Source organism: Carya illinoinensis, chromosome 15, assembly GCF_018687715.1.
Source record: "Carya illinoinensis cultivar Pawnee chromosome 15, C.illinoinensisPawnee_v1, whole genome shotgun sequence".
Taxonomy (NCBI): domain Eukaryota; kingdom Viridiplantae; phylum Streptophyta; class Magnoliopsida; order Fagales; family Juglandaceae; genus Carya; species Carya illinoinensis.
This window is the reverse complement of record NC_056766.1, coordinates 33,404,703-33,420,945: the sequence shown is the minus strand read 5'-3', so window position 1 is coordinate 33,420,945 and position 16,243 is coordinate 33,404,703. Positions and strand designations below refer to the sequence as shown.

Below are 16,243 nucleotides of genomic sequence, written 5' to 3'. Positions count from 1 at the left end.
CATTGTACACTCGTTTCATTAAAAGTGAATAAATATAATAATTTTTTAATAATAGATTTTAATTTTTTTAAAAGAAGTGCGCAATGCTTCTCCAATCCATAATTTTATTTAATATTATTTTTTTAATAATAAATTTTACTCTTTTTCAAAATAACTGAATAACACTTACACAATATATAACCATATATAGTAATACTACTCAACCTCTCAAAACTCCACACATTAATTTTTTTTTTTAAAGGAAATTATTTTTTTAATATTATTTTTGAGTTTATTATTTTTTAAACTAATTAAAATTTTCTATTCATTATTTATATATTAAATATTTAATAAAATAAAAAAATAATAAAAATTGAAAAAAAAACTAATATGTAAAAATTATGTATAATAGCAAGAAGTTGTGTGACTGTACCATTACTATTGCAAAAGATAAAAGTTAAATAAAATATTATTATTATTGTTTTGGAATTCGAAAAAGTTGAATTGAGATTTAAAAAAGTTGAATTATTTATTATATTTTGTGTGGGAATTAGAAAATTTTATAATGATAAATAAGATAAGATAAGATGAGATGAGGTGAAACCACCTCCCGATCCAAACAATGCCTCCCCCAATATCCTATACATTCTCCACATCATCTTCGTTAATCAGATGCATTTTCCCTTCTTATTAGCAAGTTTCCTACGATTAGTTAGCCAATGGTTGGACTCTCCTTATCTAAACACAAATATTGGTGTTTAGATTCAAGCCTTATGTTGATTAGGGAGCATGGCAAACCTCTTGAGGACAATGTCTCCGAGTATTCTAATTACTATGTAGGAGAGCAGGTCAAGTGGTTTGCTACTTCTCCAGTATCTAAGCACGTTGATTGGCTTTCAAAAATGTACACGGAATTGAGGCTGAGTACATCTTGTAAGGACTTCCACGACCCATCCAAGTACCATGCCACCAATTGCTATTCAATCTCAGACTAATCATGCTCTTTTATTTAGGATCATGGGGTTGCTTACTGTGTGAGTGTTTGAATTCATTGTCCTATTTTTCCTTTTTTAAGTTTTGTAGGATGATTGGGCATTGAGTTGCCAATATGAATCTAGCCCATGATTTGTTTTTTTATAATGTTTGTTATCAATTTCAAACGGATTAGGGTTACACCTCTAGAGTCCCATTCCCATTAAAATTCTTAAACCCACGTGTTATATATATATATATATATATATATATATATATATATATTATGTAGCCCTGTGCATTGTGGTAGATCTTTTATTTTCGACCCCTAGTTAGTTTCTAGTTGCCCTTCACCACGTTCACCACACATGCACATTTCTCTCTCTCATATTTCTCTAGGGTCTCCAATCATCTATATATATATATATATATATATACACACAGTGATCATCATCACAACATATAGGAAAACTACCTAAAGCACTCCACCACTACACCTGACTGAGAGAAACAAAGGCACGATAGTCCCAACGTGCCTTGCTGCTGCACCACCATTCCACCTCTCATATGCTCATCAACAGCTAGCCACGAGCACCACGGCCCCTCCACGTGTGTCGTTAACCACCACCACCAAAAAGTAACCCCACTGTGTAGTTTATCCACACCGCAACCTCCCACGAAGTTTCACCCACACACCTCCCCATAGTCATAATAGACAACCTCTATTATGTCCAGCAGCCTCCCCACCCCAAAGCAAAGCCAACCATGTCATAGCTCCTCCCTCAAATAACCACTGTACCCAGCCACCGAAAAGCTCTAGACAGGGTGCTCTGTTTGCACCCCATCGAAACAAGGGAATCATTCTGCCCTCCGTAAGCCACAACCCAAGCCGCCCAGTTGCTTAGCTTCAAGTGGGAAACACTAGAATAGACAATGTGGCACCCTCAGCCTTTGCTTGGGATTTGGCGGTGATTGAAACGTCGAGATATGTAACACAAAACTACACATTCCTCATACATGACAGATAATATGCAATGCTCCTAATTATACTAGCAATATACACTAAATATGCAGCAGAATAAAATAAAAGGTCAAGTAATCTAAGCAATGCTGCAGACAATTGCATAGCACATGATACTAAAACTTAAAAACGTTTTTTCAAACATTGTCACATTAACCTTAAGAAACATAGTCATCAAAATATAATGAGAGTTTCAATCTCCCAAAACACGGGACCTTTCCTCAAAATATAATAAATCTCAAAATATCAAACATTTCTCCGAAAATGGGTTCCCAATTCTAAGTTTTACTTCTTTCTTCTTTTTTTTCTTTTTTTCTTTTTTTTTTTCTTTTTCCTTTTTTTTTTTCTTTGGTTTTTTATCCAGAGAGTTCGTCCTTCACTATTGAGCTTGATATGAAATACCTTTTTTTTGTTTTTTTTTAGCAAGACTTGAAGTTCTTAGAAAAAGCCCATCAATATTTAACTTGATATGAAATACCTATTTTTCTCGGCCGAAGTATCGCCCGTACCAGTACCGCACGTCATTCAAAACCTTGAATCTGTACCAAGATTTTTCCATTCATGCTGCTTTAAGACGTGAAGATTCCACGGAGTGCAAACACCTTGCGGAACAAGAATGCCACAATTTTCGAATAGTGACATTCCGGCTCATAATTTCCAACTTATATTCTTCGAATTTCGAGTCTTTATCTCCCCAACCTCGAGAATGAGAGCTGTAAAATTCGTCAGAAGAGTGGTTAACACATACCCCATCCCACACAAACAGATATATTTTAACTTGAGAGCTCGGCTTCTTTTAAATTAATAAAAAAATAAATAAACAATTCAAATTAAGGACTTTTATTCGTTTGATCAAAATAAATACATTTCATCATGTATTTGTAAAAGTGACTTTCAGTTTGAGGCTCTGGCTTTTACGATGCAATGATCATTATTATAAAATAAGAAGAGAAGTAATGATTAATATTGTAATTAAATTTATAATTTAGAAAGATCAGTTAACTAAATTTTATAATATTAGGATGTAAAATTTTCATTCACTTTCATGGAAATGATGTCAGTAATTGAGTTCTACTAAAAATCTCAGGGGAGCTAAATAATTTATAGTCACTTACCTTATCGAAAAGGTGTTGTTCAATTGACTTCTGAGATTGCCCCTTTTTAACTGTACTCACAACGTTGGAATCATAATCCTCAACTTTCTCGCATCTATCAATCAACATATTTCTCAGCATTGGCCATTTTGAAGTATACACTCCGTTGTAAAAACACTCGAGTGTTGGTAAATTTGTAAGATGCAAACAAGTTACTCGAGGGAACTCGAACACCAACGTCCTTCCCACTGCTTCTTCTCCTTCAGCCCCAACAATTTCCTCCACCCCACAGTTATTAATTCTAATCATCTCCAATTGCTTAAGAAGTCCACCAACCGAGGCTGGAAACAAACTTTTAAGACTTGCACATTCCCGAACATTTATTTCTTTTAGATCCTGAAACCCGAGAATTGTTTGTGGATCTTTACTCCATACATGCTTGATTTTGGGTAGACCACATAAATCCAGATTTGTCAAATTAGGAAAGGCAACCTGCAGGATTAAGTCCCTTGTTTCAATTAAAGGTAGAGAAGAGTAGATAAAGTTGGTTGGTGGAGCTACATGCATGCTTATTGTCTTGACAGTAAAATCTTCTCAATTCATATCATCTGATTATTATAATTTTTTCAAAATTTCAAATAAAATACAATAAACAATTCAATATTTTCAAATCTTAAAATAAGAATAATATTTTAACTATATTTTTTTCACATTTAATTTTTATCTCAACTATTCTCATCTCAATTCACTATTTAAATCAAGTCTTAATGTCATATATAGTAAACTAGAAACTGAGACAAGAATTCATGTAATTAGAAGCATTATGAACAAATGAGTGGTGTTACAACCACTGAGAGTGTATCCCGATGATGAGTCTCGATGCAGCTAAATGCTTCTATGTTTCTTTCATTCAATTTTTTATTCTTTTAAATATTTAAAAAAAATTGACAATATTATTAAAAAATACTTTCTTAATCTTTTTAAGTTAAAAAAAAGAAAGTGTTAGACCCATCAATCTCGGTGACTTTTAGCTTTTTCCATAACAAATCCACAAGAGAGAGAGAATCTATAGACATAGAATTACATTGAAATTTCAGATGGAAAATAATACCTGCACATACAAAATGTACTGATAAAGTGTGCGGATTAGTGCTTTTTTTTTAAAAAAAAAAAAAGAAAGCATTTGTACGTTTATTATTTAATGTTTTTTCAAAAAAGATATTCAATCATTCCCATGTAGCAAAATAAATGAATGAGCGGTTCTATTGCTGTAAATTTAGAGAGAGAGAGAGAGAGAGAGAGAGAGAGAGAGGGGTTGGTTGAACTGTAACAGTGTTACCTCTTCAAAAAGCGTGCCTCCCTGCTCATGTAATTCCTTGGATGACGACGATTCCAAAGTACGCCCCCTTTGGTAAAACCACTTGAGGTTTAGCAACCCATCAAGTCTTAGAACATTTAGGCTGGGGAACAAAAGCCTCGTTGTTGGATCTGTCCGGTCTTCTCCCGCGACAATTTCCTCCATTACCCCACAATCTACTATCTTTAGAGACTTCAATTGCGGTAGACTTGCAGCAGCTAAGGCTGCAGGAAACAAACTTTCCAAACTCTTACACAATGAAACATCAATATCAAGTAGCTTTTGAAAGCTGTACTTATGGCGTTGATGGGAGTCCTTGATATTCAATATGTTTCTCAGTTTTGGTAGACCACGTAGATTCAGTTTTGTCAAATTAGGAAAGTCAACCTGCATGAAGTCCCTTGTTTCAATTAAAGGTAGAGCAGAGCACAGAAAATTGGTTTGAGGAGAGCAGAATCCATGTTTAGGTCTTGTCTTGATGGTGAAACTATATTAATTCATATTATCTAATTATTTTTTAAAATTTTCAAACAAAATTTAATAAACAATTCAATATTTTCAAATCTTAAAAAATAATATTTTAGTAATATTTTATTAAACTTTTAATTTTTTATTTCAACTTCCAACTCTTATGATCTCAATTCACTATTCAAATCAAGTCTTATGCCTCATTTGTTTTCATAAAAGTTTTTATCATATATCATCTAATCATTACAACTTTTTTAAATTTTTACTCAAAATAATATAAAAAAAAATTCAACTTTTTCAAATACAAAACAAAAATAATATTAAAAAATATATTCTAACAATATGTTATTTAATTTTTAACTTCTATCTCAACTCATCTCATCTGCGAAAATAAACAAAACTTTAATGCTCCTTTTGGATTAAGAAACTGTCTCAATTTATTACATTTCATCTCATCATTACAATTTTTTCAAATTTATATACAAAATACAATAAACAACTTAACATTTTCAAATTTCAATTTAACTTTTTCAAATTACAAAATAATATAATAATATTCTAATAATATTTTACTCAATTTTTAACTTTTATTTAAAATCATCTTATCTCATCTCACTATTTAAATAGGGCCTGATATCATATACAGTAACCGAGAAACTTTTGAGGCAAGAATACATCTAATTAGAAGTGTCATTAACATATGAATAGTGCTACACCCACTCATCTGTTAAATGGATCTCGATAAGGCTAATTTTTTTGTATTCAATTTTTTTATACTCTTAAATATTTAAAAAAAAAATTACAACATTATTAAAAAATACTTTCTTAATCATCATTATAAGTTAAAAAAAAAAAATCTGACCCATCATCGGTGACTTTTAGCTTTTTCCTTAACAAATCCACAAGACAGAGAATCTATAGACATAGATTTACATAGAAAATTCAGAGAGAGAAAGCAAATGTATATTTATTATTTAATGTTTTTTCAAAAAAGATATTCACAAAAATGTTTTTTTAATAGAAAAAACATAAAAATATAATACCGATAAGAAAAAGCTATTTTGCCGCCTGGGGTTGACCACTGGGCAAAAAAAATTTTTTTTTTTTTACTTAGTGATTAAGAAAGTGATTTTAAGTGTATTGATGTATTTTTTTATTTACTTAATGATTAAGAAAGTGATTAAAAAATATGAAATAAAAAATTAAAAAAATAAAAAATAAAAAAAAAAACTGCCCAGCTGTATGTTTGGGGCGGCACAGTAGCCTTACCCAATACCGATATCCTTTTCAGTCTCTATTCTCAATGGATATAGCGTCATCCCATATAGCCAAATAAATGAAGAAATGTGCAGTTCTATTGCTATAAATTTTAAGAGAGAGAGAGAGAGAGAGAGAGGGGTTGATTGGACTGTTACGGTGTTACCTCTTCCAGCCCGAAAAGTGTGCCTCCCTGCTCATGTAATTCCTTGGACGATGACGATTCCAAAGTAAGCACCCCTTGGTAAAACCACTTGAGTTTTAGCAACCCATCAAGTCTTAGAACATTTAGGCTGGGGAACAAAAGCCTTGTTGTTGGATCTGTCCCGTCTTCTCTCGTGACAATTTCCTCCATTACCCCACAATCTTCTACCTCGAGAGACTTCAATTGCGTTAGACTTGTAGCCACTGAGGCTGCTGGAAACAAACTTTCCAAACTCTCACATCCCTTAACATGAAAATGAAGTAGAACACGAAAATCTTGGAAGCCGAAGATTTCTTTACTCCAAACATGCTTTATTCTGGGCAGATCTCGCAAATGCAGTGCTTCCAAACTAGGGAAGGATAGCTGCAGGAAGTCCCTCATGTTAGTTAAAGACGCTCAAGATTTCAGTGCTGGAATTTGGAAATAGGCAAAATTAGATAGGGAAACGAGTGTCTTATTGCTATACATGTAATTAGAAGCCTCATTAACAAATGAGTAGTGCTGCACCTATGGATGGTGTAGCCCAAGGATGGTCCGATAAGGCTAATTTTTTTTTTTTTTAATTTTCTTTAATTTACTTTTTTATATTCTTAAACATTTTAAAAAATTTACAAATAATTAAAAAAATATTTTCTTATCATTAAGTTAAAAATAAAAAAGATGTTGGAACCATCATGGACACCAAGTCTTGGTGACGGACAGCAAAGTCGCGGTGACTTTTTACTTTGGATAATGATAGGGTTATTATTCTCATATTATCCATTTACTATTCTTTTTGTATTTTATATTTTTAAATATTTTAATTTATTTAATGATTAAATAAGTGACTACTAATAAAATTTTTATTTTTATTTTTCTCTTAATAATTAAGGATGTCAAAAAAATACTTAAAACAAAATGATAAAAAAATAAAAAACTTTAAATACATTATAAATAGTAAATAGATAATAATAAGATAGCAACCCTATCACTATCGTTAAACTTTATTCCTTAACAATTCTACAAGAGAGAGAAGCTGTAGACATAGATTATTAGATTTACATAGAAATTTAAGATGGAAAATGATACTTCCAATTACAAAATGTATTGATAAAGTGTACGGATTATTATTTTTTTTTTTTTAAGAAGAAAGAATTTTTTTGTTTATTATGTAATATTTTTTAAAAATATTCACAAATTGTTTTAGTAAAAAAAGAGAAAAACACCAATGCCCTTAATTTTAAGTCCCAATTCTCGTTTGATCATGTAGCGTCATCCCGTACGTCAAAATAAAAAGAGTTTGCAAGTAACACTTATCATTTTGAAAAAATAAAAAATAAATACGAAATTTATATGAAAAAAGTTTAATTTTTTAATAAAAAAATAATATTTACAGTCATGAAATGTACAAGCATTATAGTATGCTCGTTTCATTAAAAGTGTATAAATATAATAATTTTTTAATAATAGACTTTAATTTTTTTTTTAAAAGTGTGCAACGGTTCTCCAATCCATAATTATATTTAATATTATTTTTTTAATAATAAATATTACTCTTTTTTAAAATAACTGAATACCACTTACACAATATATAACTATATATAGTAATGCTACTCAACCTCTCAAAACTCCCCCACACTAATTTTTTTAAAGAAATTATTTTTTTAATATTTTTTTTAAACTAATTAAAATTTTCTATTTATTATTTATATATTAAATATTTAATACAAGAAAAAAATAATAAAAATTGAAAAAAAATAATATGTAATAATTATGTATAATAGCAAGAAGTTGTGACTGTACCATTACTAATCCAAAAAATGAACCAGCAGTTCTATCGCTGTAAATTTTGAGAGAGAGAGAGAGAGAGGTTGATTGGACTGTTACCTCTTCAACCCCGAAAAGTGTGCCTCCCTGCTCATGTAATACCGTAGAAGACGACGATTCCAAAGTACGCAGTCCTTGGTAAAAACTCTTGAGTTTTGGCAATCCATCAAGCCTTAGAAAATTTAGGCTGGGGAACAAAAGCCTCGCTGTTGGATCTGTCCCGTCTTCTCTCTCAACAATTTCCTCCATTACCCCACACTCCTCTATCTCGAGAGACTTCAATTGCGGGAGACTTGTAGACACTGAGGCTGCTGGAAACAAACTTTCCAAACTCCCACATCCCTTAACATGAAAATGAAGTAGCACACGAAAATCTTGAAACCTGAAGACTTCTTTACTCCAAACATGCTTTATTCTGGGCAGATCTCGCAAATGCAGTTCTTTCAAACTAGGGAAGGAAAGCTGCAGGATTAAGTCCATCATGTTAGTTAAAGACACTCAAGATTTCAATGCTTCCAATTTGAAAATAGGCACAATTAAACAGGAGAACGACTGTATCATAGCTATAATTTTTTTTATTGGACCAACTGCCGGGAATTAAGTCCGGAATTTCGAGGATGCACATGTCCTTGACAAAGTTTTTTATGTGTACTTTCCTATAACTCAAGGAAAATTTTCCAGCACGATAATCCCTAAAAGTTATTTACACTCAAGAATTTAAAATTTAGGTCTAGAGTTTCTATGAGTTAGTCCTTAATTTGTTTTGTTACGAAAAAGGATATCTATTAATTACGTATATAAAATTTTTAAGCATCTTCCTCGTATTCTAGTGAGTCATCTCATCACTTTGTTTTATTTTTTATTTTATTTTATTAACCTATTACAACCCTTTACATATTAAAAAGACTCCAACCCTTTACATATTAAAAAGACTTTTGATTGTATTGTCTTTAGTATCGCATTAAGTCTGTTCGATCTTTTATATTAAGATCATAAGAAATAATAGGCTTGAAGACAAAAAGGTTTCGTACCATTTATGATTAATAATTCAACAGAGAGGCACATGCAATTATACTTTGGGCACAGGAAATGCCAACTAAATCGTGTACCTGATGATGATGTAGAAGCGGCAACTGAAGATCATGGCTGCCCTCCGAATTGGTTTCTCTTGTGCTTAAGAAGCTCACGAGCTTTGGAAGACCCTCTAGCACCAAGGTTTGTAGTCGATGGAACAACATCATATCTCCGACGGCCTCTTCTATTCCATTTTCTTCTTCTTTCATAAATATTACACCCACGATGTTGCATCTTGTTATGTTCAATTCTTCAAGTAGTGAAAGGCCTCTTGCTATCGATGATGAGAAAATAAATCTTAATTTTTGACAGCTTTCCACCTTCAAAACTTTCAAGTTTTTGAAGGATGTCAATGGAAGGTTGCCCTGACAAATTTCTTTCAAGCTAGTCATTCCTTTCAAAACAAATGTCTCCAAGATAGGAAAGGTAACAGCCGGTGTCCTCAAATTAGGGATATGCTTAATATTATTATTTTGGATATGGAGATGCTTCAGTTGTTGAAAATCTTCTCTATCCAATTCATATAAGATACTCGTAGTTCTGTTTGACTCGTCTAAATAAAGATATTCTGTCTTCTTCAGTAGCATTTTGATCCCAAAGTCCAATTGGAAGCTCATATTCAGTTTGAAATGTAACGTTCTTGAGAAGGCCTCCCCCTCAAAAGCCGAAGTCCAGATATCTTCAATGCAAATCTTGTATCTCTCAAGGTCTTGAGAAAACAAATCTTTCGGTAACTTCATGCCATTTCGAATATCTATCTCCAAGGTGACCAAATGCGACAAATGCTTTAGCTCTGCAAGACTAGCAAGTTTTCCTTCATTATTGGGTTCTTCAACCTCCCATAGGAAACAGATGTTTCGCATGTACAATTCTTCTAAGTTGACCAATCTTGACAAAACATTAGAAGGAATCAAATGAAGTTTGACACAATTGGTCAAATCCAATAACCGCAAATGAGTCAACGACCCTATTTCTTTTGAGAGGCCTAAAATGTTAGAATAAGCAAGACTAAGAATTACTAGAGTGCTAACTTTTCCAATCCTACCAATATTTCCCAACTTACATCCATCTAGACACAATGCTCGTAGGTTTGGAAATGGAAAAGGCGGTGATGTAACTACCATATTCGTCAAACTCAGAACTTCGAGCGTGTCTATCCCTTGGAAGAAAATGCTTGTGGGCAGGTACTTCTCTTGGACATGAAAGTATCTTAATTTAGGAAATTCCATTTTTTCAGGATATTGTCCACCAAGAACAGAAAGCGCCTCGCATCTTTTTAGTGCATCGACATCTGGCCATGCTTTTTGCCCACCATCGCTTCTCATGACAAACATATTATGGTCATTTGATGCAATTATTGTAGCGACATGACGAACAATATCATGCATGTAATATTCCTCGGAGCTATGTGGACTTTGTAGTAGCAAACAAGCATCTTGGAGATTTCTAACTAATTTGTCTAGTCTGTTTCTTGCTTCTTTCAATGTATGAATGCCATGGAATAAACACAGACCGAAACCATATTTCAACAAGTCCCGATAGGAAATGTAGTAACCTTGTTGAGCACAAAGCAAAAAGAGGGATTTGAGCTCTCTACCAACAAGATGTTTATAGCTCAGCTGTATACAAGAATATACGGGTGACCATATTCTTGTGTCATGCTCTGGAGGGGGTCTTGTTAGTTCCACCAAGGCATCCTCCCAGTCTCCCAAATTCTTCTGATTCTTTAATGCCCTAGAAACTGTTACAAGTGCAATAGGAAGACCTCCACACGCTTTAGCTACCTTAATTGCTACACTTTGCACTACAAGATCATCTTTGAGAGAATCACCTGCCATCTTTTCAAATAAGTTCCATGCCGCTTCTTCTTCTAAAATGTCGAGTTTAAAGTTGTTCTCTTCGGTGCCCATTTCGGAAGATAGTACCTGTCGATCCCTGGATGTGAGTAGTACTTTGCATCTTTTGGACGGAGTAATTCCTATTTCCTCCAAATCAAGGTGCTTCCATATATCATCCAAGATAACAAGTGTCTTCTTCTCCTTGTCTTTTTCTAACCTCGCCCGTAGACGGGCTGCTCTTCCTATTTCAGTTCTATCAGGACCAAGCTCTAGGCCTAGCATCTCTGCAATTTCTCCTTGAATTCGACGAATTGGGTCTGCGCTGTCCGTCACATTTGCCAAAGCCACCTCATTGAATAATCCTTCTTCCTTGGCTTTCCCGAAAATTTCTTTCATCAATGTACTCTTTCCAACTCCAGGCGACCCCCACACACCGATCTTGTGGATATTAGCATCTCTCAATGCCTCCATAATTTTATTCGTAATTGATATCCTCGAATCGAAGGTCATGTAATCCATGTTTCTTGGGGTCACCATTTCTTGCGAAGCAGGACGATAGGAAACTCGGTCAAAGTTTCCATTTTCAAGAAGTTCAGAAATATTACCCGCCATCTTCTTTGCTTCCCGGCTTATCTGATGTCGTTGCTTCAAGTTCAAGCATGATGCATTAGAGTTCCTCGATTCCTCTTCTTCTTCATCTCCACCAAATTTCTTGGTGGCCAATTGATGCATAAAACCATCCACCTCTGTCAACCACGTTTTTACATCATCTTCAATTTCATCGCCGTTATTTGAAGCAGCTTCAATGGCGTGTTGAACCCTGTCCTTAGCATTCCGCAACGTTTTGACTTGATTCTTCAGATTCTCCATGTTGCTCTTGTAGTGACATGAATAGCATAGCCACCGTCCAACTGGTTCAACGGTGTACTCTACGATTCTCTCTGCAACTGCAATAACAATCTCCATTCTTGTTTGCCACGGTCTGTCACGAGATTCCTCTTAATTTTTTTTTGGGAATTTTTTTAATTTTTTTTAAACTCAAACAAATTGATGAAAACAAGGAAAGATATAGAAGTTGAAACTACAATGGCAATAAAACACGGGAAAAACAAAGAAATAAATTTGAGCACCTCCCCTTAGGAAATTGATGGACCGGAGTCTGGAGCAAAGATCGAGTCGATAGGATGAAGTTGGAAACCAAATTAAGCAAAGAGAAAGATGAAAACTAGGCGGGAGGGTTTTTGATTCCACAATATCAATGTAGATACCAGACCAGAAACGGAGTTGGGAGTGGTATATTGTAGTAGAGACGGATCAGTACTAAAATGAATCACTGAAGCAGAACGACAACCCCGAACGAAACGAGAGTGTTTTACCAAAAACCAGAAAAATGAAAAAGAAAAGAAAAGAAATGGTAATTATCAATATGCCGAAAGGCAAGAACAGAGAAATGATGATCAACCACTCTCGGGTTCTCTTTTACCAATATGTCGGTTTCTTCGTCAGGTCCCCCAGCCACGCTCTGTGCTGAAAGTTTAAATTTTTCTAACATAATTATAAGTGTGAAAATGCAAATACTATTGAAGAAATATCACATAGATATTTGTTTTTGGGGTCAGAGTCTAGTTGTTTAATATTTATTGGCATGGATTTGCAAGTTCTTTTAAACATAAATGACCAAGTTCAAGATCATTTATTGCATTACTCAACAAAAGTTGAGCTTCTGCTTGGATATTTACATATGTTATAGACTGATGTGTTGAATAATTTAAATTGACATTATGAGTATGCATAAAAAACCTACATACATATATATATATATATATTCACAAACCAGATCTGTAATTGAGACTGCCTATGGGGCGGGGGAATGGTACGTACTGCATGGGTGAAGCCTGATATCAGGATTTCCCTACCAGGAAGAAGTTGGTAAAAGTATTTCACTAATTAACGAGCTATGAGGAATGCAATGAAATATCATTTGAGAACCAAAGCAAGTTATAGAGATGAACAAAATTAGAAGGACCTACGTACCTCTCTTTTGCTGCTCTGAAATATCAAGACTGCAAAACAATGGCGCTCATCAATATTGCAATCGATTTGAAACGCCAAGGGTCAGTACAGTGTTCGCAAGTCGACTTTTGGAGCGGCGCATACGGTAAAATGGCTGGCTATATAGCAGCCAACGTCAACAATGTATTATTTTTCAAAATACTATAATATTTCATATTCAAACTATTTTAATACTATTTACAAACTATTTCACCATTATTTATAAATTTTTAATCTTTATCTAATTTCTCAAAAGATTCCCTAATTGTAAATTCAGTTTTTCGAATTTATGCTTGACATTTTTAAATTTCTCAATTAGCACTTTCTGTCAATTTGACACGTCAGCAATTATTTTTTTTATTTTTGGGAAAATCTTTTTCTTATTTATTTATTTATTTTTTATACATTTTTAAATTTCTTTTTAAATTTTTTTTATAAAATTACTAAAAATACTTATTTAATTATTAAATAAATATATATATATATATATATTTTATCAGAACCCAACTCTGAAGCAGTAGCATTTCTATATTGACAAATACCAAACGACAACTTCTCCAAAATAATCACCAAATTAGCATCTTTCTTGGGACAAAATGGGAAGAGCTGTGCACGAGTTTCTCGAGAATAATTTTTTTTTAATGATTTTTTTCATTTATCTTTCTATATTTTTAAATATTTTTTAAAAAAAACTTAATATTATTAAAAATATTTCTTTAATCACTAAAATGATGGGATACATTGCAATTTTAATTTAGATTATTAAAAAAAATTTACTTATCATATGTTAACTAAGTTTTATAAAATTTCCAAGTAGATAGTTAATTAATATATAATAAGACTCATGAAATTAGTGCTAGAATTAACAATACTAATTAAAGCAACGTTTTATTTTTATACAAAAGTTTATACTATTAAATTTTTTTAAAGAAAAAGATAACGCTGAAAAGTTTTTTTTTTAATCTAAAAGCTTATGTTATATTAAAAACATATTTTTTTATATATAAAATAATTAATTATTTTTTGTAATTAAATAATCTAATAAAAAATTAATATTTATTATATAAAATGTATACAATAATATAATTTATTATATATTAAATTATTTGATATTTATATTTACAATATTTGAATGGTCGACTTAGATCTTGGACATCGTTAAAGCATCGATCGAAGTGGTCAAAGTGGGCAGCGGAAAAGCATCGATGACAACGAAAGTCACGTCGCCCGACATAGCTTGCAAGCTGTGGGAATTAAAAATTAAAAAATTGTCAGTACCCAGCTACCGACCTACCGATCTATCCTTAAAAGAGTACCCGTCTACCGAGCCACCTATTTATCTTTGTTTAAGGGTGACAACACATACGATGAATTAATTCAATACGAATACAATATAATAATAATAATTTAAAATTTACTCTTAATAAATTTAGATTAAAACGAATTAATCCGTTAAAATACATTATTTAATAGATTAATAACAGATCAATCTATTTTAACTTATTATAACTCATTATGACATATTAAGAGAGTTAAAATTATAATTATAATCTTATACTTAAAAGTAAAATTATTAAAATTTTAATTTTGATATTTTTATTATTTAAATTGTAATTTTGAAATTGTAGTTTGTTTTATAATTTTTATAAATATTATAATTTTAATATTTATATAAAATTCTGCTAAATTTAATCAAGTCAAATAAGTTAATTTCGAACTCATTCAATCTATTTATATAAACAGTTTAAAATAGATCGTATTGTATCGTGTTAACCTATTTCGTAATATTTACGAATGGGTTAAAATGGGCTGATACAACATGATCTGTTATATTAATAGATCGTATTAGAGTTTAAAATTTTGATACAATAAACTTAACGGATCGAATTAGAATTAATTTATATGATATAATATACATGTTTTGATACGATAAAAACCGTTAACAGAAGTTGACACTCTTATCTATCTTTTCCTGATCTAACTAGCTACCTAGGCATCCAAAAAGCACATTATAAGTATAAATAATAATAATAATAATAATAAAATAGGAAAAAGCTCGATAGTCCCTCCCCTCATTAACTGAGCTTTATATAATTAAAAGGATAGGCGCTAAAGCCAACACTAATATACAAATTAAAAGGATGGGCGCTAAAGCCAATACTAACGAACTCATTACAAAGATAAAATAAGATATTTTAAATAGTAATAATAAAATATTATTATAATATAATTTTATATTAAAATTTAAAAAAAATAAAATTATTTATTATATTTTGTATAAAAAATTAAAAAAATTGTAATAATGAGTTGAAATAAGATGAGATAAATTTTTTAATTTTGTGTAACCAATCCAGACATTAATATATAAAGCTCAATTAACGCTATCCGTTTAGATGTTAAACTTATTTGATTTGAAATAAATTGAGGTTATTAATAAATAATAGTGAATTTTATAAAATTTATTTTAAATATATTTAAATATTAGAATCAGTTTAGATATATTTATAAAAAGTTAAAAAAAAATATATGAATTTTATGTATATATATCTTAAGTTGAAAAAAATTATAGGTCTAACGTATAAAGAAGTTTTGAGTTGAGGTAATTTAATAATTTAAAATTTAAATATTTAAATATAGGAAATACTTTAGACACAAAATAATTAGATAAAAATAAACTCACAAACTGACGTAGTTTGATTTGATAGGTCATATTATAAAATTACTTTTATTATAAAGTAAATCTAATAGATCTTATAAACCACATCAGTTTGTAGGTTTACTTTTATATAATCTTTTTATATATGTAGCAGTTCTTTTAAATATTATATATAATTTAAAATTAAACTAAACTGAACTCATATAAGTTGAATCTAACCTTCAAACGGCATTAATTTGTTTTGTGGGGGTCAATTGTATTATTTCAATTAAGCTTTATATATTCCAGTTTACTTCTTTATAATCTACAGATCCATTCCATTAGCTATTAATAGGAGTGTAATCGGTCCCAATTCAGTCTGATTTTAGATAAAATGTTAGACCGAACCGATATGTACTAGTTTTGTATTTTTAAAAATCGATTATGTACCGGTTTACTCCCCTAAACTAATACGTACGGTTTTA

General features: G+C 31.4%; 1 protein-coding gene across 1 annotated transcript; it reads right to left on the bottom strand.

The window, feature by feature from the left end:
- Positions 1–1,466: 1,466 nt before the first annotated feature.
- LOC122295778 (disease resistance protein At4g27190-like) lies at positions 1,467–12,830 on the bottom strand. Its single transcript, XM_043105014.1, has 6 exons — positions 9,269–12,830; positions 8,220–8,621; positions 6,315–6,716; positions 4,406–4,810; positions 3,088–3,558; positions 1,467–2,685 (listed from the first exon to the last, which is right to left on the bottom strand). Exons 1-6 carry the CDS (start codon positions 12,035–12,037, stop codon positions 2,659–2,661), a joined length of 4,476 nt encoding a protein of 1,491 aa, XP_042960948.1. The 5' UTR covers positions 12,038–12,830; the 3' UTR covers positions 1,467–2,658.
- Between the last annotated feature and the right edge of the window lie 3,413 nt (positions 12,831–16,243).